Source organism: Doryrhamphus excisus, chromosome 13, assembly GCF_030265055.1.
Source record: "Doryrhamphus excisus isolate RoL2022-K1 chromosome 13, RoL_Dexc_1.0, whole genome shotgun sequence".
Classification (NCBI taxonomy): Eukaryota; Metazoa; Chordata; class Actinopteri; order Syngnathiformes; family Syngnathidae; genus Doryrhamphus; species Doryrhamphus excisus.
This window is the reverse complement of record NC_080478.1, coordinates 14,828,452-14,848,120: the sequence shown is the minus strand read 5'-3', so window position 1 is coordinate 14,848,120 and position 19,669 is coordinate 14,828,452. Positions and strand designations below refer to the sequence as shown.

General features: G+C 41.1%; 1 protein-coding gene across 5 annotated transcripts in view; it reads right to left on the bottom strand.

Annotated features, from left to right (window-relative positions):
- Positions 1–19,669, bottom strand: part of col12a1a (collagen, type XII, alpha 1a) — a 51,864-nt gene that overhangs the window by 1,231 nt on the left and 30,964 nt on the right. For 4 of the 5 annotated variants that reach the window (XM_058090210.1, XM_058090211.1, XM_058090212.1 and 1 more), the window contains 30 exons: positions 18,988–19,117; positions 18,764–18,906; positions 18,492–18,621; positions 17,909–18,028; positions 17,684–17,830; positions 17,478–17,594; positions 17,251–17,403; positions 17,088–17,162; positions 16,876–17,015; positions 16,648–16,771; positions 16,413–16,556; positions 15,778–15,942; positions 15,519–15,557; positions 15,291–15,429; positions 14,626–14,768; positions 14,170–14,279; positions 9,321–9,476; positions 9,015–9,092; positions 7,861–7,947; positions 7,348–7,401; positions 6,880–6,975; positions 6,690–6,743; positions 5,599–5,652; positions 5,411–5,464; positions 4,953–5,024; positions 4,840–4,875; positions 4,694–4,760; positions 3,876–4,058; positions 3,604–3,681; positions 2,372–2,542 (listed from right to left, as the gene is read on the bottom strand). In XM_058090210.1, coding sequence (XP_057946193.1) covers positions 2,372–2,542; positions 3,604–3,681; positions 3,876–4,058; positions 4,694–4,760; positions 4,840–4,875; positions 4,953–5,024; positions 5,411–5,464; positions 5,599–5,652; positions 6,690–6,743; positions 6,880–6,975; positions 7,348–7,401; positions 7,861–7,947; positions 9,015–9,092; positions 9,321–9,476; positions 14,170–14,279; positions 14,626–14,768; positions 15,291–15,429; positions 15,519–15,557; positions 15,778–15,942; positions 16,413–16,556; positions 16,648–16,771; positions 16,876–17,015; positions 17,088–17,162; positions 17,251–17,403; positions 17,478–17,594; positions 17,684–17,830; positions 17,909–18,028; positions 18,492–18,621; positions 18,764–18,906; positions 18,988–19,117 — 3,259 coding nt within the window. Of the gene's footprint in view, positions 982–2,371; positions 2,543–3,603; positions 3,682–3,875; positions 4,059–4,693; positions 4,761–4,839; positions 4,876–4,952; positions 5,025–5,410; positions 5,465–5,598; positions 5,653–6,689; positions 6,744–6,879; positions 6,976–7,347; positions 7,402–7,860; positions 7,948–9,014; positions 9,093–9,320; positions 9,477–14,169; positions 14,280–14,625; positions 14,769–15,290; positions 15,430–15,518; positions 15,558–15,777; positions 15,943–16,412; positions 16,557–16,647; positions 16,772–16,875; positions 17,016–17,087; positions 17,163–17,250; positions 17,404–17,477; positions 17,595–17,683; positions 17,831–17,908; positions 18,029–18,491; positions 18,622–18,763; positions 18,907–18,987; positions 19,118–19,669 lie in introns of all 5 variants that reach the window. The other variant, XM_058090214.1, reaches the window with a different exon arrangement.

The following is a 19,669-nucleotide window of genomic DNA, read 5'->3' as shown; positions in this document are numbered from 1 at the left end:
ATTATTTCGACTTTACAGACACATGATTTTTAAAAAATAAATCTTATTATCTTAAAGAAAAAAAGTACTTTATCATGTAATATTATGCATTGGTTTGCATAAAAGTAACAAAAAAATCTTAATTTTTTCACAAATAATAGAATTTGCAATAGTCATTGCTTTGTCAAATCGACAATATTATCAATATGAGCACTTTGATGTGCAAATGTTCTTCTCAAAAGTAAAAAAGTATTTATATATAATATTGCCTGATTAGGTCTCATTGCGAGCCTTGACTTTACTCTCGTAATTTGACGACTTTTTTCTTGAAAAATATGACTACACCTGGTAGCGTTACAACTCCTTTTTCGTAATATTATTCTTCGCTCACGTTCTTGCATAATAAAGAGTAGACAAAACCAACCGGGCTAAATACTAAAATAGCAAGAGAGCAACATTGAGCACCAATTTGTCCAACATACACACAAAATAAAACTGAACAAAGAACATGATGGTTAAAAGTACAAATGGAACATGCTTCAGTCTGGTGATTTTGTAAACAGAGGTTATTGCTGGTGTAAGTAAGCGGGGGTGTTATAAGGCACAAGCTTGGATTTTAGTGAAGTATCCGAGTTCATACATCAATTTACAAGGCACAAAATTAGTTTTATTTACAGTCTCACCTCTACATGTACACACTATGAAATCCTCTTTGTTAGTAGTTGTGTTGGATGGTGTTTTGTACATGCTCCTCCCTTGGTAGAAATGTCTTTGTTTTTTTGTTCCCAGCGGTTTTGTGGTTCAAGATGCAAACAGGCCAGCAGGTTGCCATCATGGTAGCTTATAGCTGTGAGATGATGTTAGTGGCAGTCCACTTCCATTCTGGTTTTTGGCTTTTTGGTTTTAATGTTCATTAATTACGTCCACGGGCAAAACATCTCAGAAACAGGACTTCAAAGTGTAAAGCTGCACAGTTGACTCAGAGCTTTTACTATGCCAAACCTGCAAATAGGTCAAAGAGGGGGTGAGTTGTCTCTGTGAAACAATGTTACAATAAGCCAATGGAGTGATTTACATGCATGTTTTAAGTCAATATGAAGGTTGTGGAAAAATGATGAGTCCCGACTGACCAATCGCTAAACGCTTCCCAGTAGGGATTGTACCAAACCTGGCCTTTCATAAGCTCAACTAGCCTGGATTTAAATATTGCATATGGGGCTGTAATGAGAGCGAAATAAGGAGTCCAAGTTGGAAATCATGAAAGTTTCCAACTTTTTTTTTCCCTACCCTGCTCAAAAAAATTAAATGGATCCATTGTTCATAATAGAGTGGAACCTCTCAAGTCAAACTCTGTAGAATTGAACCAAATTTCTGGTCAAAGTAGAAGGCACACCTCTTCTTCATAAACAGTGAAGTAAATATCAATATTGATATCGATATTAAGAAATTAATTAGCATGTAACCACAGGCATAACCAATTGGCACAGAAGCTTACTCCCGTCTGTCATGTGTCCTCAAAGAGCGAGTTTAGTTTTACCTTCTTTTTACACTTGTATCAACACTGACTTAAGACATTTCCTTGTACAGTTAAGATGTTCTGATGGCAACGGTTTGACACTGGAACTGATTGTTTATATTCAATATTCATTCATTCATTCATTCATTTTCTACCGCTTTTCCTCACGAGGGTCGCGGGGGGCGCTGGAGCCTATCCCAGCTGTCTTCGGGTACACCCCGGACTGGTCGCCAGCCAATCACAGGGCACATATAGACAAACAACCATTCACACTCACATTCATACCTATGGACAATTTGGAGTCGCCAATTAACCTAGCATGTTTTTGGAATGTGGGAGGAAACCGGAGTACCCGGAGAAAACCCACACATGCACGGGGAGAACATGCAAACTCCACACAGAGATGGCCGACGGTGGAATTGAACCCTGGTCTCCTATATTCAATATTTTTCCGATTAATTTTTTTTTAAATCTAAAAATTGTAGTCAATTGGATTAGGTTCAACTTTAGAGGTTCCCCTGTATAATGGTTACATAATGGCATTGTTGATACTGCTTGAGGTTGAGGGTGGGCTGGAGCCTACGGGTACAACCTGGACTGGTCAGCAGTCAGTTTCCAAATTTCCTAATGTTCATGAATCATTCATTGTGATCAATGGGACTAAAGGTGCTAATTTAGTTTTAGTAGTATAACAAATGGATGGATGGAGTTTAGCGAATGGTCGGTTTCATGTCATTATTACTTATTATGTATTATTTTGGTTTCACTAGCACAGAACATGCACGTCTGTGAAAGTTCTACACAGATCTTTGTGTAATTAGTGTGCTATGTCATGTAGTAGCATGCAGGAGCTACACAGTGGAGCTACACGCTTACCTGTGTACCCTTGTCCGTTGTAAGGGATGCCTACGCACTGAGAAGAGTCGCAGTATCCCTGGGGTCCTGGTGGTCCCCTCACCCCGGGATTACCTTGACGGCCAGGAGGGCCACGAGGTCCAGCAGAGCCAGGAGGACCAGAAGGTCCTGTTCTGGAGTCCCCTTGTACTCCTACAAAGAGGTGAGAGCAGACAATGTTCTTGTGACATAAATCTTGAGTGGAAACGGTGGTGATTTTACAATTTCAATTGCTCAATTACAAAGCATGACACCCCCCCTTCCCACTCTTTCTCGTGGAAAAAAAAAAAGCTGTGTGGAACTTTGTGAAGGTACTGCTCTTCCCCACCTCCCCAGCCACCAGCTCCATCTGTCTAGACAGTGAGAACTCAGCATGGAATTTTCCCCCTCGCTCTTTTCTCTGCCTTAAGTGAACCCATGTGTCGTCCAACGAAGCCACCAAAGAAAGCTTGGTTGTGCAACAATTTGATTTTTTCACATATACACACATACAAACACACAGGCACACGCTGAACTGAGTCATCAAAGTGGACTTCCTCCCACAGGTCTTTAGTTGTGTCTGACGTGATTCAGCTTTTGGTGCTGTGAGGTGATGTGAACTCAACAGAGCACTTGTGTGGTTTCTAAATGGCTTCCTGTGAGCAAACGGACATCTAAAGAAGTTTTCAGCTGTTTGTAAAATACAGTGTAACGCTACAAAGACATGTTTTTTTTCTCTCATGACCTCAAATGACATCTGGAAAATACCAATATGTACAGAGAAATAAAATGCTAAATTTAAAACGCGGGATATGGTATGTAATATTTCACATCTTCACACTGTTTGGAGAAGCCTGATGCACATAAATCCTAAAGAAAGGTTTGGGAATATTTTTGGAATCTTTCCAAAAACTTTATGTGACGCAGCTGCCACAAATAAAGGTGCCTGCAGCAAATACATTTTTTTGTGAAAATGTTCAAACCATTTTAATTGGACAAAGGGGACCAACTCAGTTTTCTCATAAGCTCCGTGAAAAGGAAAATGTAGCCACTGTGCGAGTGGGATTTAGTGTAAACATAATGTTGTATGACTGCTGGAGACCAGCGGCGTGTCTGCAGCTGCCCGAGATGATAAACAGAGGACCTACATGCTTATGTGGCTCACCTCAATGGGATGGAGGATTTAACAATGGAGGCCATTGTCGAACGAAAACGCGAGGACGGCTTTGTCTTACCTGGTGGTCCGGGAGCACCTCTTTGTCCTCTTTGTCCGGTACCTGGAGATCCTCTCTCTCCCTTCTCACCTGGAACACCTACACAAATAAGCAACAGGCGTGAAACCACTCTCATAATGATAAAATATATTCCTGCAATGACTTGGGAGTGTGAAGCTCACATATGGAAAACAAGTTAACTTGAACCATGTGTAGTCTAACACCAGAAAGGTTCTTATGTAATTCCTTCATAATTAGCGTGACCTTAAACTCAACTTCTACAGTTCAAGTACCTCTTTCTCCTTGACTTCCAGGCATACCGGGGCTTCCTGGGAAGCCATTTCGTCCGGTTTGTCCGGGCTCTCCACGGGCTCCCGGATTTCCAGGTGGGCCAGGTGGACCGGCTGGCCCTGGACTGTTGCTACGGTATCCTGAAGGAATCTGGTTGAGCATCACGTCAATTCTGCTCATCTGGCCTTGGAAAAAAGAAGAAAACTTGTTAGAGTGGGGGAAAGATTAAAATTATTAATCAACTTAATCACAGTTTTCATATCCATGAATAATGATTAATCACCATCTCATTTTTACCATATTTTGGGAACAGAAAAACAAATGATAGGGCGTATTTATATATATTTGTATGTTTTAAAAGCTGTGAATGAATGGAAAATTTAAATCTGTGGTCGTCTATTAGAACCAGAACATTTGAATCACACTTCAGCTGTGTTGTTATGAGCAGTGAGGGTTGTGTACAAAAACATCACGTAATTTAAGTTGATTTTGCATGTTTTGAGTGTTTTTTTCTGGGATTTCCAAGCATACGTCACAGCAGGACTCCAACATTAGAAGATACAAAGTGAATGTTAACAATATCCACTTGTTGTTTTTCTTTGTCCCTGTTTATTTAGACCACACAAATACATGTAGAAAAAAGATGTTGTTTTGATGTTCGGAGTTCCGTGTCCTTGTATGCACTCTGCAGTCGTTCCAAGGACGAATTGCTTGCAACTCGGAGATTCTTTACAAGGTGTTGGAATTGTTTGCCATCATAACGGAGCGTGTGGCTTGCCATGACGCACATGCGTTAATTATATAAAATATTTATACTTACTGTTCACAAGCTGTTCGCAAACTTGTCTTGCGATGGAGCGCATCATGTTTTGGGATGCAAAGTCTCCCTGAAATGAGAAGGGTTCATTTAATAGTTTTCTCATTAATAGTGATAAACGAGGATAGAGTAAGAGCATCCATACATACCCTCTCTCCCTTTTCTCCTTTAAGGCCAACAGGCCCCTGTTAATAGGAGAAAAAAATCATGTTTAAATGCTCTATGCATATACTACAAGCATGTTTGTCAAGTTAATACATACTGGGTTTCCTGTATCCCCTGTTTTTCCTGGTTTCCCAGTAATTCCTGGTACACCTGGAGTTCCCGGACTTCCCTAAAGAAAGAAAAGACAAATACCGACATACAAATAAACAAAAATTGGGTTTGTTTGATTCCAGCACAGTAGCAATATTCGCCTAACTATTGCTTGAAAACTTTATTTAAGTAGGGATGCACACATAACATCAGCATTGGGCCACATGGTGCCAAGGGCCCTAAAGCGGGGATGGAAACACACTTGATGCCCAAACATCTTCTGCTAATGGCACTAATGATGGCACATAATGAATGTGGATTCTATGCTGGCATGATGCTTGTCTGCAGCAGGGTTGATTTAAATAGATGCAGGTGTCCCCAAACCACAAGAGAAAAAAAGGCACAAATAGAAACAGTAGTTGCACACAAAGATAAAAAAGCACATTTAAATCAACAGACACTTACCATTGGCCCTGGTGGGCCTCTAGGCCCAGATGGTCCATCCTTCCCTGGCGGGCCCTGCGTAGAAACAACATACAATCAATCATACATGGGCTACGACACAATAGTTGAATAGTTTGGCCGAGAGCGATCAATATTATAATGTGCTTGAGTGAGTGTAGGATGCAACAGGTCTCGGAGGAGGAACTTACCCGTGCGCCGTTTGGTCCAACGGCACCCAGAGGACCACGTGGCCCAGGAGGACCCTGAGAGAAAAATGCAGACACACTCAATCAACATGCAATGATCGGGAACAATCTATTCATGCAGTTACAAAACTGACTTTTTCATATTATCTACATACTGTATTGTATATAACTCTGGAAAAAACTGTTGATTTTGTTAATACTTGGGTTGTTTATATTGTTTATTTTTTATATTGTGTATTTTGTACTGCTTAACTGACTCTGTACTCTTGCTGCTGTGCAATACAAATTTCCCCACTGAGGGACGAATAAAGGCATATCTTAATCTTAATCTTAATCTCTTAAAGAAGAACAAAACCTTGTTATGAAGCCAAAGAGAACATACAATTTCACACTCAAAGTAGTCGACAGATGATATCCATTAATGGTACATTAATGGTGTTATAATAAAAAAAACACTAAGTATCTCAATGGCTTGACTCTTTATGAATCTAGATCATTAGTGGGTGTCGTGACAAAGGGGGACATCACCAGGCAAGCCGGACGATGGGGCTGCCATATATGAGGTTTGTGAGGGTGCTCTAGCTCACCATAACAACACGACAAAATTGATAACAGTCCTGTCGAGAAAGCTGGCATCAAGACTCACAGCTCTTTGGCCCCTACATCCGTCCAGTGTGTGAGTGTTTGAATTGGGAAACCAATATGATGAATAATTCATAAAAACCAAGACACCCCCTTCATCCACAAAATCCACAGACTGACATCAAATGTTTGCAAAAGACAGTCAAAATTGTGTCTTTATCATCTTCAGTTACAAAGCTGGGATGAATGGATGTTCCATTCCCTGTTTTTCCCATGAGTAACCTGAGTCGGCACTTAATAATTTAACTGCAAACGCCGGTCTACCGTTTGTCAATCATCGCTCTGCTCGGAGTGTGTGTGGGTGTCCCTGAGGATGGAGGGTAATCCTCCCACTCCCTAGTGTGGTTTCCATCTTTGCAACGTCAACTGAATCCAGGCTCCAGTAGCAGCGATTCTCTCAAAGGATACGCTCTTGTTTCCTATCCATAAACCACAAAAAGGGGGGGACTTACTTGCAAACCAACTAGGCCGGGGTCTCCGCGATCTCCCTTTGGTCCAGGGCGACCCTGGCGGTGGAGAAGAAAAATACTTATTTTGACTTTTGCTATAAATCTCACGCTTGTAAATATTGCAGTCACCCAAGAATTTGTGATCATCACTGATAGTGATGATTATGGATGATTATGGTATATATGAACTTACAGGTTCTCCAGGTAGCGACAATCCATTAGGACCTTGTGGACCCGGTGGTCCCATTGGGCCAACAAGTCCTGGCTCACCACGTGGACCCACTGGACCCTGCCAAGATACACAAGACCAATGCTTTAACAAGAAGACAACATCCATCAGCCGTTTGACTTAAATAAAGAAAACCGACTTGAGTCTTGAAGCTACTTGACCCCTATTAGTCCGAGCTGAATGAGAATACTCAGCAAAAGTGTTTGATAACTAAATTCAGATGTTGTTCTTTCTGTTGGTGTGAGCGAACATATTGCTGCAGACTACTAACTATTTTCTGGAAAACCACACCAATGAGATTTGACATTCCTAATCTGGGAAATTTCTTTTTCATTGGTTACATTCTTCCTTCAGTCAAATGAAAAACAGTTAGGGACTGAATGATTGCAAAAACACTACAAGATGTTAAAAGTCAAGCAAGGTTCCACTTACAGGTTTGCCCGAATCTCCTCGATCTCCTCGTGGACCCTTAGAACCCGGGCCGCCCTAGGAAGGCAAGGAGCCAAAAAAAAAACACAGTGTGAGTGGAGGAGAAGATTCCAAGAGCCCTAAAATCCACAGCCATCCAAATGATCCTCGCACGAGACGAGTAGGGGTTACTAGCTCACATTATCCAGACTTCTGTAGTTTTTCCAGCAGGCACTTATCTTTTGACACTACCCCTTAAGCCCACATTTCATTGCATGTCAATGGCCTCATCTTCAATTGCGCTGCTCAAAGGAAAACTAAATATCTCCTGAGGCGAGGGACATCCTCAAACCTCTCAAGATCAAACTGCGTCGCAGGCAGACGCAAGTCAAGCTGATCTTTGTACCACCATTAGAATGTATGGCATTATCATTATCATCATCCTCATAACACGTTTGCCATATGAGAAAAGCATTATATCAGATGTAGAGGAAATGAAGACAGGTTAGAGGAAAGTGGGATGTGCAGTGTCTTTACCGAAGGACCGGGTGGCCCCTGGGGGCCAATGCTATCCTGTGTGCATGTGCAGGAGTGGGGGAGGGCCGGGCACTTTGCCTCATCTCGCTGGAAAAGAGAGAGAAAGGATTAGAGTGGGGAAATACAAGTGTAATAAAAGCAGTAAATACCAATACAAAACTGTGCCTTTTTGGAATAAAAACATTGAATAAATGTGCATGCGTGCATCTGTTATTGACCAATCAACTTAATGTCAGTCCTAATATAACTATACAAGTACTCTTCTTCAAGATTGACGGCCAAGGTTTCTGTATTTACTTCAACCCAAATCAAGATTCCCTGAGGTCATATTCGGAATCAGACCAAAATCGAATGTTGCCAAAGGTTCAAACCTTTGAGCATCCAAGGATGAACCCTCTTTGGGCTTTTTTGTATTACTTCATACAAAAGAAGGACCAGCCTTAAACAATGGGAGTGAGGAAAAGAAGAATATCCATTGGAAAATGGAACAAGTACGAACAAGCCATTCGGAAAGTCCCTCACATTACAAATGGTTAAAAAAATATCATGTTTGAGGTGCAGTTCCAATTGTCAGTTAAAAGTGTTAAAGTCTACCTTAGAAGGAAAGGCTGTGCAGTGAATGAAGGATTTGAGATGATGATAGTTTGACCCTGGAACAGATTATTTCCCATCCATCCATTTTCTATACTGCTTCTGCTCACTAGGGTCATGCTGGAGCCTATCCCAGCTGTCTTTCGGGCGAGAGGCGGGGTACACCCTGGACTGGTCGCCAGCCAATCACAGGGCACATATAGACAAACAACCATTCACACTCACATTCATACCTATGGACAATTTGGAGTCGCCAATTAACCTAGCATGTTTTTGGAATGTGGGAAAACCCATGCATGCACGGGGAGAACATGCAAACTCCACACAGAGATGGCCGAGTGGGGAGTCGAATGCAGGTCTCCTAGCTAAACACTCGTACACCGTGCAGAATATTCTATTTCCATTATTTCCTATGGGACGATTTGTTTTGGAATCTTGTATAACCTGGACTTTTATGTCATCAACACAAAATATATATAAATAATTCATGCACAATCCCACACATAAACACTGAATGGTGGTATATACTGTAGATTTTTTTATGTTTTGGAAAAGAAACTTACCGTGGAAGGCAGGTCACAGCATTTATCTCGGGTGATCCAGCTCAAGCTGCAAATAATATCGAACATCTGGAGCTGGAACTAAACAGAAAAAGACAAAAACATGGAAGGATGTTAAAAAATGACTTCCATACATGAAGGCAATGCAGAGTGTTAAAAACAAAGTGGGTTTTTAGAAGTTGTGCAGAATTTATTTTGCGTGAACACACCCAGGAATTCTTTCAAGGAATTCATTTTAACAGTTTGTTCAAGCTGTGAAACGCAGTGGGATGTTCTTTTGAGATTTTTTTTTTTTTTTTTTTTACTTACTGTTGCAGACTGCCTCCTTCCAGCAGCCCGGGCCATCTTGCCAAGCACTTCGTAGCCCTCCAGAGTGATGTTTTTGGCTTCCTTGATAGGCTTTTCCGCCACCTCTTGGCAATCCAGGTTGAGCTTGACTTTGTCTGGTGAGATGGTGATGTGAAGCTAAGGGATGGAGATGATGAAGAAAAGACACGGTTTTACAAAACATTCTCATCTCCTCAAAGCTTTGCAGCTGCCAAGCTTGCAGCGATGCAATTATTTAGTAATACTCGCGGCTTTTGAAAATATGGGTTTTGGCTTTAATTTTTTTATTCGAATAGGGTTTGATTGACCTTTCAAAGTGAAGGAAATGAAGAAAGTACGTTCATACAGATGGCAACAACCTCACTGAACCTTTCTTAACCGTTTGGTCTGAAGCATCTAAAAGACACTAGAACGATTCTTCACATAATTGCTTCTTTCAGGAAACCGTTTCGACTTTGCAAAATTGCATTGATTATCCACTTCCATATTACCATCTGGCGGTTACTGATTCTGTACACAACTTCTGTTTGATGCCACTACTGATGAATGGGCCGTAACGTAAGGAAATATACACCATGTGACAGCAGCCTGCAGTGCTGAAGCTGTAGACAGAGTCTGTATAACAACACAGAACGACTAAAGAGAGTCCTTGCTTGACATCCTGGAGGTATATCATTTGCGGCATACCGAGCTTTTTCTTTCACCGATGAACATTTTCCCCTCCTTAACTGTTGAACAAGCGTTCTTTGCAACAAGCTACAAAGCTACCACGACCACAGACTTGGACGAGCATATTGGAAACCAATTACATACAGTTATTTCCTTGGTACCTGAGCATGAACCATTACACTCTTTTCCTTTGGAAGATATAGTTGGAGGTTAAAAAGTCAACAAACCGCCGTGAAATTATTAGATATGTTTAATTAAGGAGAAGGGAAATGTGATTTTTTTTTTTAATAAAAAGCTGCAGATGGAAAGCAACTATAACAAGTTTGGGAAGATCCAAGCAGAGCTCGGACCAAAATTCACATCTGAGGCGAGAGTCAAATGTCCTGCATTGATTGTGTTTATACAATGTGTCTTTACTTGCTTCATTATTACTGAATTAGCTATCTACAATCTATATACAAACTCTACTATTACACATTCCGTATTCTTTTCTGCTCTATTGTCACACCTGCCATATTTTAGTCGTCTGTATTACCTCACAGAGTCAAATGTTAAGAATACCTTAAGTGAGTCATTTTTCTAGTTACTATTACTCCTCTAGTGGCTGACACTAAAAAGATAAGTGTGTACGTGTTGAATAAATATGTCATGGTGTTGACACAGAGGTAGGCTACTGTGAACAATCCACTGGTAAAAATCAGACCATCTCCTACTTTCCAGGATTTCTATCAGATTAGGTTTTATTGTTCTTGGCTTGCTTCAATCCTCATCATTAAGGACCAAGTGGCTTCAATGCATGCATGATCTAATGAGCAAGGATTATTTTCAAATGTATCCAAGAATAAGTTTGACTTCACTGAGTGATTCTGTGATTATATTGCTATTTCAAAGCAAACAACCAAAAAAGCAAGCCTCAAAAAAGGGTTGAAAGGAGATGACCGCATGTTGGAATCCCATAGACATAGAAGATGCTCTTCCTCAGTCATAACCATAACAGTCCAATCAAAAGAGTATTCTCATATTAAAAGAACCATCGTCTCAATGGACTCCTACTCCTCATTCGTGGGAGACATCAATTCCCAACAGAGAACCCAAACCTATCATCTGCTAAAGTCATCTTTGAGAGTTTTCCCACATGCTCCACTAGTGGTAGACCATGACCCCTGGAGTCTGGCTTGCTTTTTATTTACAAGTTGAAGGGGAAAAGCCAAAAGCAAGCAACCCTGTGACCCAGTGCTGTGGATTTAAACCACATTAAAAGCTCGTAATTCTTGACTAAAAGTCATAATGGAGTGATTGTTAGGAAATAAAAAGGAGCATTGTGCTACTTAACAAAATAAAATTCATACTCACTTTATTTTCCTTTCTCCTCAGAGTGACTCTTAGCAGTCACAGTTAGGGTTTTTTAAAAGAACACTAAGGGAGGTCTGTTTTGGCAGACTGAGTGGTACTGCCTTGGTTTAACCGGAATATTATTATTGCGATTAGTATTTATTTATTTTTTTAAATCGCTACCTTTGTGTACTGAAATAACGGCAACACAACTGTTGGACAATTGTTTGGAGCAGTTGAATAAGATCCCTTTTGAACACAATCGTGTACAAAGTGCCAGAAAACCACCAACAACTTCAGCAAGCGGCGAGGTACTCAGTCGACATACCAGTAAATAAGCAGCTAGGTAGACTACCCCACCACAAACTAGCCACTCGGTGTACATTGTGACAACAGACGCCACCATGGCCAGGGATTGAGGTCGCACACGTAAAAATTAAGCTGTCCGAGACGAGAGCAGCGGTGATGTCATTAAAACATCCGCCTACATTTTCCAGGGTCTCATTCATTCACAAAAACCCCCACAAAATTGTTTATGTGGTTGCTAAATCATGACACAGAGAATCCAATTTTCGGAACATTGTGAGACATATCATCTGGTCTCCAACCAGATAAAGAGAAACAGCTCAGCATAAAAAGATTGCAAGGGAAACCATCCCTTAGTCTGGTCCAAAAACTCAACAGGCTGGAGTAACCTGAACAAAAAAATGGACAATATGGGTCAAAGTGGCTCTGAATCCACTGGATCACTTTCTGGGGTTATGTACCTCAGTTGGGTTTGCTTAAAGCAGGGGTCTCAAACACGTGGCCCGCAGGACACTAGTTTGAGGCCCCTGCCTTGATATGAAAGTTTAATGTTAGTGCGGCCCGCGCAAGTTTGATTAAATAACTGTTAATAGTTATCCTCCCTATCCGTGTGGAAGTGGTACGTTTTTGGCTATTTAAGTTTAAAAGAAATAACTTGAAGGCTACCGTTTAGGTCGCTAGCTCTCTAGTTTGCGAGTTAGCATGTGTCTCAAGACCTGCAGTTGCGCAATATGTTGTAAATAAAAAAAGTATAAATGTGACTATAGTCGTGTTTTGTCATGTCTACAGGGCTCTAATAATGCTTTGTTCATTTTAATCTGAAAAAAATAATTTGTCTACCCACCAACTATATGTGGTTTCTTAAGTTTTTATTATTTGCCGTTTTATTATTATTATATTTATTTATTACTGATTGATTTTCTTTATTCTTGATTTGTTTATTTATTTTTCATCTTATTTTGTGTATAAAATAAAAAAGTAAGATATTTGAGAACAGTGGAATGTTTTATCAGAGCTTTAATTGTAGAAAATCGGAACCAAAGCACTGAAAAAGTTTGTATATTTTTCTGTTTTTAATAAATGCATTTTCTTGGGGGGGAAAACCTGATGCGGCCCAGCTTTGCCCAGACCCTAGCTCCAGTGGCCCCCAGGTAAATTGAGTTTGAGACCCCTGGCTTAAAGGACTTCAATGAGCTTGTCGCATAGTGAAATTAACCTGGCGGTCTCTACACCCAGGACTACACCTCGGACACGGTGCAAAAACAGATGACAAGACAACAAATAACCGGTAAGTAAACACACATAGGACAACTACGACTATGAGGAATAACAAAAGACATACTGGAAAGCCTTCAGAAGCACTCCCAACAACACAACAGTAAGAGTCTCTGAAGACTGAGAAGATTGGATCAGTTGTACTCTTTTGGAATACTGGAAACCCTTTTGTGTCGGTCTCAGACTCCAGCAGCGACCAGGTAAATTGAGTTTGAGACTCCTTTTAACAATGTAGATTAATTCCATGAATTTATTTCTGAACAGATGGGTTTTGAGGCTTCCAAGCATCCACCGTATTGGGACTATTTAGACATGACTCCACGCCAATATAGAAAAGACTTCAGGGTCGTTCAGGGTCATTTTGATAATCTTAGAAAAAGGGACTAAAATACTAGACCTTGCTGTCTTTGGAAAGAAATGCAAAAACAATTAGACTTGAAACAACTTACAGCGTTGGGCCATAGCTAAGAAAATATATTATCTTTCATTGTTCGACTCCCTACACCCTGCTGTGTAAAAACATCGATGTTTAACAATTGCTGGTAGTTTTACTTGGATTTGACACAATCTGATTTCTGTTCTCCCAAGAGACGATACACAAACATGTGGGTCTAATGTAGTGGCAACAGCTCTGAAGACAAAGGTTTCGCAAAAAGGAAAACAATGGCCCTCAGTTCAAGTGATGGGATGTTTTGACAGATTGTTAGAAGACAAGCTTCCCTTAACGATGCTTCTAATAAGGAATGTTTCATTTCTATCACAATAACACATCGAAGATGACGGCATCTGGGCAGCTGCAATCATTTGAGCTTGAGGGAGTAATGTTTAAAGCTGTGTTTATATATTTCCTAAATGCATCACGGCCGGTTCACGTTCAATCCAAATAAAATAGAATACAAAAGCTGATTGGTTTGCAAATCACTCACCAAAGTCACCCGTCTTCGTGTGGATATTGGATCACTGAGGTTGAAGAACTTCTTTTTAATTGTATTTATAAACACCAGAGCTCATTTATCATATAACTAATTGAATGTCAAAACACGACTCGGACATGAGACCTCAGCTGTATGATGGATTGCAATGAAACTTATTTGAAAAGAGGAATGAGCTGGATGTTTTTCTGTCATATTTCAAATGATTTTAGCCGGTTTCAAATGTCGGCAGAGGTATTTTGGCTTTTTTTTTTTTTTAGAGAAATATAGAAGTACAATCATAACGCTTCTCTTGAAGGACGATGCATTGTGTTTACCTTGTGGAAGCTGCCATGGAAAACACGCTTCACTTGCTCCTCATTAAATGTGGCTCTCTGGATCTCTCCTCGGGTGTCCTTGTTATAGAATGTGATTGTTTTGCTTGAAGCTGGAAAGAGAGGAAGCTTTGATGAAGGCTACGATTGAGCGGCACGCAAAGTGCAGACGGTACTATACAGAACACATGGTGGCAAGCGGATGGGGGGGGGGGGGATAACAAGGAGGTTATGGCGGGATTTAGTCCGTGCTCCTAATCATTTGCATGCATTTACCACATGTGCAATTACAGAGGTAAAAGATACTTGTTTAAAATTTAAATTTAATAAAAGAAGGAAGCCAACTCAAGCAAGCCAAAATCTGAAATAAATCAAAGTAAAGTAGTCGTGACAGCTCCATGAATTTAAACGCCACAACATCTTTGTGCTCCCGCTGAAGACCAAAAATAAGAGCCTTACGATTGATGGTGAGTCCAACCTCCGGGTTGTTGTTTCTGTCAGCAATCTGCCAAACATCAAAAGGTTCCGAAGGTGTATCAGGTAGGAGTCGGAAGAGTAGGACGATGGTGTAAGATGGGGGGAGACCTTCCGGGTGGATCTCTCTGTTGGGTTTAAGACATATTGTTATGAATCAGAACTCATTGTGAAGATGAAACCATGAAAACAACATAACACAAAACATCTAGTCTGTGACTCTAAAAGGTAAATCATTACCACTTGGCCTTGTGGGCATGCAAGCATTGCTTTCATGTTGAAAGTATTTGATGTCCCATCTTCCTGACTACAAGTGGAAGTGTTTAGTATTGTGGAAGAATTATATTAATGGAGATCTCTACACTCAAATCACGGTATGAGTGGTTTTGTAGAAGCTTAACGCCACAAAAAAAGACAAATCCTTTAACCCATCAGAGTAAGACGTCAACAGGAAGAGGAGGAATGTCGCTTGCACATCATATTGTACAACAATTAAGGCATATTCCCAAAGGCTTGCTGAGGGTAATCCCTTTGACTGCAGGGGAAATTGAGCATCATTATGAGTAATGACTGTGGGCTGGACAACATCTGAGCCAATCGGATGTATGATTATACACATCATATACATATGATAATACGTCAGCTCTTACTTGGTGGGCTGATTTAAGAAGGCGTCTTTATGCAGTCTGTATGCAATGTAGCTGTTGAACGAGCCTGGCTCCATAGAGACACCATTCATGCCGGCAAATGTCTTGTCTGTGATGTTGAAAGCCTCCAGCATCCGGAATCCTAAAAATGTATAAACAACACAAACGTGTCATGTAGTGGAAGCCATCACTGCACAACAGCGTTGTAGTAATGCAGTGTGTGATTCTTACCGGGTGTGGTGTATCCATTGATGTAGATCAGAGGGCAAGCTAAAGCAAAAACATAAAGTTATAAAGGTTTGGAAAAGCCAATTAAGGTAATTCATCCATGTTTGCATGCACTTCCTCTGGCAATAGATTAATAGAAATGTGCCTCAATAAGTGAGCTTCCTGCAACCTCTACAGGTGCTCCAGTCAACTATACCAAGACATTACAAAAGTCATGTTTACCCCTTGAAAGACATTCAAGAAGAACATAATCAAATCTTACTGGAAGTCGCAGTTTCACAGATAAACGTGATCAGGTTGTCCTGGATCTTGTCGAATGCGTCGTAGTCATCTACCACAAACACGTGCCTTTCACTGGGCTTGCTTCCAATGTTTCTCAACTCCGCCATGTCCACGTCAGCGACTCCAACCACAAATACACTGTAGCCTGTGGAGGCAAAGCAATGGTTAAAAACAACACCAAAAAAAATCATCCCTGAGGGGGGTTATAATTTGAACTAAAAAGACTGAAATGTTACCAAAAATGGACAAGCTGGTAGATGAGGAGGAGGCCATAAAACATAACAGTCTATGACATGTTGATTCTGGGGTGGACAGTTCCATTCACATTATAATGACCAAATGAGGGAACTCCTTGATCCACACCAGTGGGACAGCATGAGCTGCCAGTGCCCGGAGCACGTCATGCCTGGGTCTAGTATTACAGTACTTTAGTACTTTACTGTAGCCCAGTATGGGTATTTGGTAATGTGGAATTGAGGCAATCAATTCAAGTCACATGAAACATTTGGTTAAAGCCATGGCCAATGGGGACTGGTAAACGGTTAAAGGGAGTAAAGGGGAAAGTGCGCTTGCTAGTATTATTATTATTACTATTTTGTTCTTTTCCACACATACCTGACTGCTGCAACTGCAGGGCACTCTTCTTGACATCATCCTGGGAGCGTCCATCAGTGACCACCACAAGCACCTTGGGGACATTCCTCCTCATTCCACTGTCAGAAGTGAACACCTTCTCGTACACGTGCTTCAGAGCGATGCCTTCAGGAATGAGTAAAAAGACGAGCGGAATCAGCTCCAAAATGACACTTGATGATTCCAACTTGCAGATGCACACTTTCAAGATGAGTACCTGTCTTGGTGTTTCCTCCTCTGTAACGGACATTCTGCAAAGCTGATATAACGACACCCTTGTCATGGTAGGTGTTGAGCTTGAACTCCGTCTTTGCGTCATCGCTGTATTGCACAAATGCAACCTGTTGAAATGGAAAAAGTGTGACAATAAACACATTAAAATACAATAAACTGGCCATTCAGGTGCCATTGGAAAGCAACCGAGTATCAGAAAGTTTCTTCTGACCTGCATTCCACGGGGGCTGATGACGTCGAAGGCACCAGTCATGCTTTTGACAAACTGGATGACCTTGTGAAAGCTCTCGTCTCCGATACTCCAGGAGCCATCGATGAGGAAGACCAGGTCTGCCTTGGCACCTCTGCAGACTACAAACACATCAATGGTTAAATCGTAAATCGATTTATTTCTGTGACTTTATATGTGAATGCTTTCCCTACCATCCAATGATGGTGGGACTGTTGCTGGGGGAGGAGGCGTGGGGGGCTCGGTTGGCTCCTCGGTGGGTTTCACCACTAAAGACGGAAACAAAATTACATAATAGTGGAAATGCTATGGTGTGGTATGGTATATATACATATGTTACAATGGATGTGATCTTACATGTTCTCTCGTTGACACTAACCCCAGGCCCCTCCATGCTGGGGGTCTGGGTGTACACAGTGGCAGTGTAGAGGGTGTCAGGGGTCAAGCCGTTAAAGCAGTGACTGCTCTCGGAGCTTCTGACAGTGATCTCCTGAGCTCCGCTCTTAGAGCCTGTGTGAACAAAGATCATAGCTGTAGAAACTAATCAGATAAAATGTCATTTAGCTCCATACTGAAGAACTCACGGTCAACGGGTTGGACTTCAAGTCTGTAGGAGGTGGCTGCTCTATGCTGGGCCCAGCGGATGCAGAATGAATCGTAGCCAACGTTGTAGGTGGTCAAGTCTGTCACATTCAGGTACACTAAAAAGAAACAGACATTCTTCAACTTGTTCTGCTTTGACAAAAGTCTTCATTTTTACTACAATTGTTTCAGAGACAACATGACTTACATGTGGTGCCTTGGCCAATCAGAGGGCCGCTCATGCCTGTGCTATACTGTGCCAGGACCTTCAGGTCATAGGTGGTTCCAGGTTTCAGGTTATTCAGTTGGTGAGAAGTGACGTCTCCAACAAACACCTCTGAGGACTCGTCAGAGCCTGAGAGGAAACAGGAAGCAGACAGAATGTTCCAATACGGCGTCTGCTACCAAAGACTCAATAATGACATCTTCATACCCTCAGGCTGGTAGATGAGCTTGTATCCGGTAACCCTTGAAGGAACGGGATCCCAGGAGACTTTGAAGCGAGTGTACCATTCATCAGAAACACGAAGGTTCCTCGGTCCAAGCATAGCCGCTGTAGGAAAGATGATGCAAAACAATAACTACGGTGTTTCTATCATAGCAGCAAGATACAGATACTTGGAATTTCTATTTCTTGCTTGTGAATGATGGTGTGAAGAAGCGATGGAGAAGCCACATGACACAACCTCCGAAAGCAGATTGTGCCATGATATAACGTTTTAATGTTTTTATTCAGGGCCAAAATAGGTAGAATGCTAGCCAGCACTCTAAGCAACAGCTCTCCCTAACTGGAGAAAAGCCATTTTGTAATCCTCTGGCATTAACCGTGGTTCTTTTGGCTCGGCCAGTGCGATCGGTCAAGAATGTCTTTTTCTGCAATAATTCAGGATTTTAATCAGTACATAGTCCATTCAGATTTTCTGCTGTGAATTCCAAGGGTGGAATGTTTCTACTGTGGACAAAATCTGTGGATGAGGACGCATCCACCTCTAATGGAAGTGTTGCATAGTTTGTACCTGTGCGACCATCTCCTTCCAGTTCTCCTCCTGGTCCATCAGCATAGATGGCAGTAACTTTGATATTGTATGGGGTGTCTGGATCCAGGTTCTGCAGGACTACATTGTTTCTGTTGCCTTGGACCGTAGTCTACATAACATAAGACAAAAACTTTACAGTTAACCAACAAAATAAAGATCCATTGTAATAACAATAGGGCTTGTTAATTTATTAGTTTACCTTATAACCATAAATAGTGCCTATGTAAAGTAAAAGTTCTGCATATGCTTACATATTCCTCAATGGGATCTCCAGTAGTCGGGGCATAGGTGATGCGGTATTGAGTGACAGGACCATCAGCATGTTCCCAGCTCACAGAGAGAGTAGAAGTGGTGGGATCATACACATTCATGTTCCTAGGGCCAGCCCGTGGGCCTGTGGGAGAACAGCGTGAGGAATGACTTCAAATCTACCCCGTTATTAGTGACAGTGGGTACAGGACAGAGTTCTTCTTACGGGTTTTGCCGTTGTCACTGATGGTGGGTCCTTCGCCATCACTGTACAAGGCAACCACTGCGACATTGTAATCAGTGTCTGGGATCAGCTGCTGCAAAAAGGCCGTGGTGCTGGTCCCTGGTACCAAAATCTGCATCCAACCATAAAATATGAATGTTGTGTTGTCACCCAGATTATAACTGTTCTCTTTGGATTGTTGACTATCAATTAGATTCTTTGACCAAGCAGGGGCTGTGTCGTAATGTCATTCTACTGTACAACAACACTCTTTTTGTCATTTCATTCCAAATGGTCAGGTGAAAATCGTAACGTATGAAAACAGAGGCAATTTTTCCTATAGGAAATATTAACAAAAATAGATTTTAATTCAATAGTGTCTTGTCGCACTCAACAAAAAGAATCACTAACAGTGAGTGAGCAGCACAGAAGGTGCTTTATTTGGGCAATTTTTCATTATTATTTGTACGTACAATATTGTACAATAACTGAAAAAAACACTTTTCCGAAAATTTTTGACGAAAACCGAATTATATGAAAACTGGGACATACAATTAACACATTTAATATAATGTAATTTAATATAATAATATAATAATTATTATATATTATTAATAATATATTATTAATATTATAATTAATATATTTATCATTCATTCATTTATTTTCTAACGCTTTTAACTCA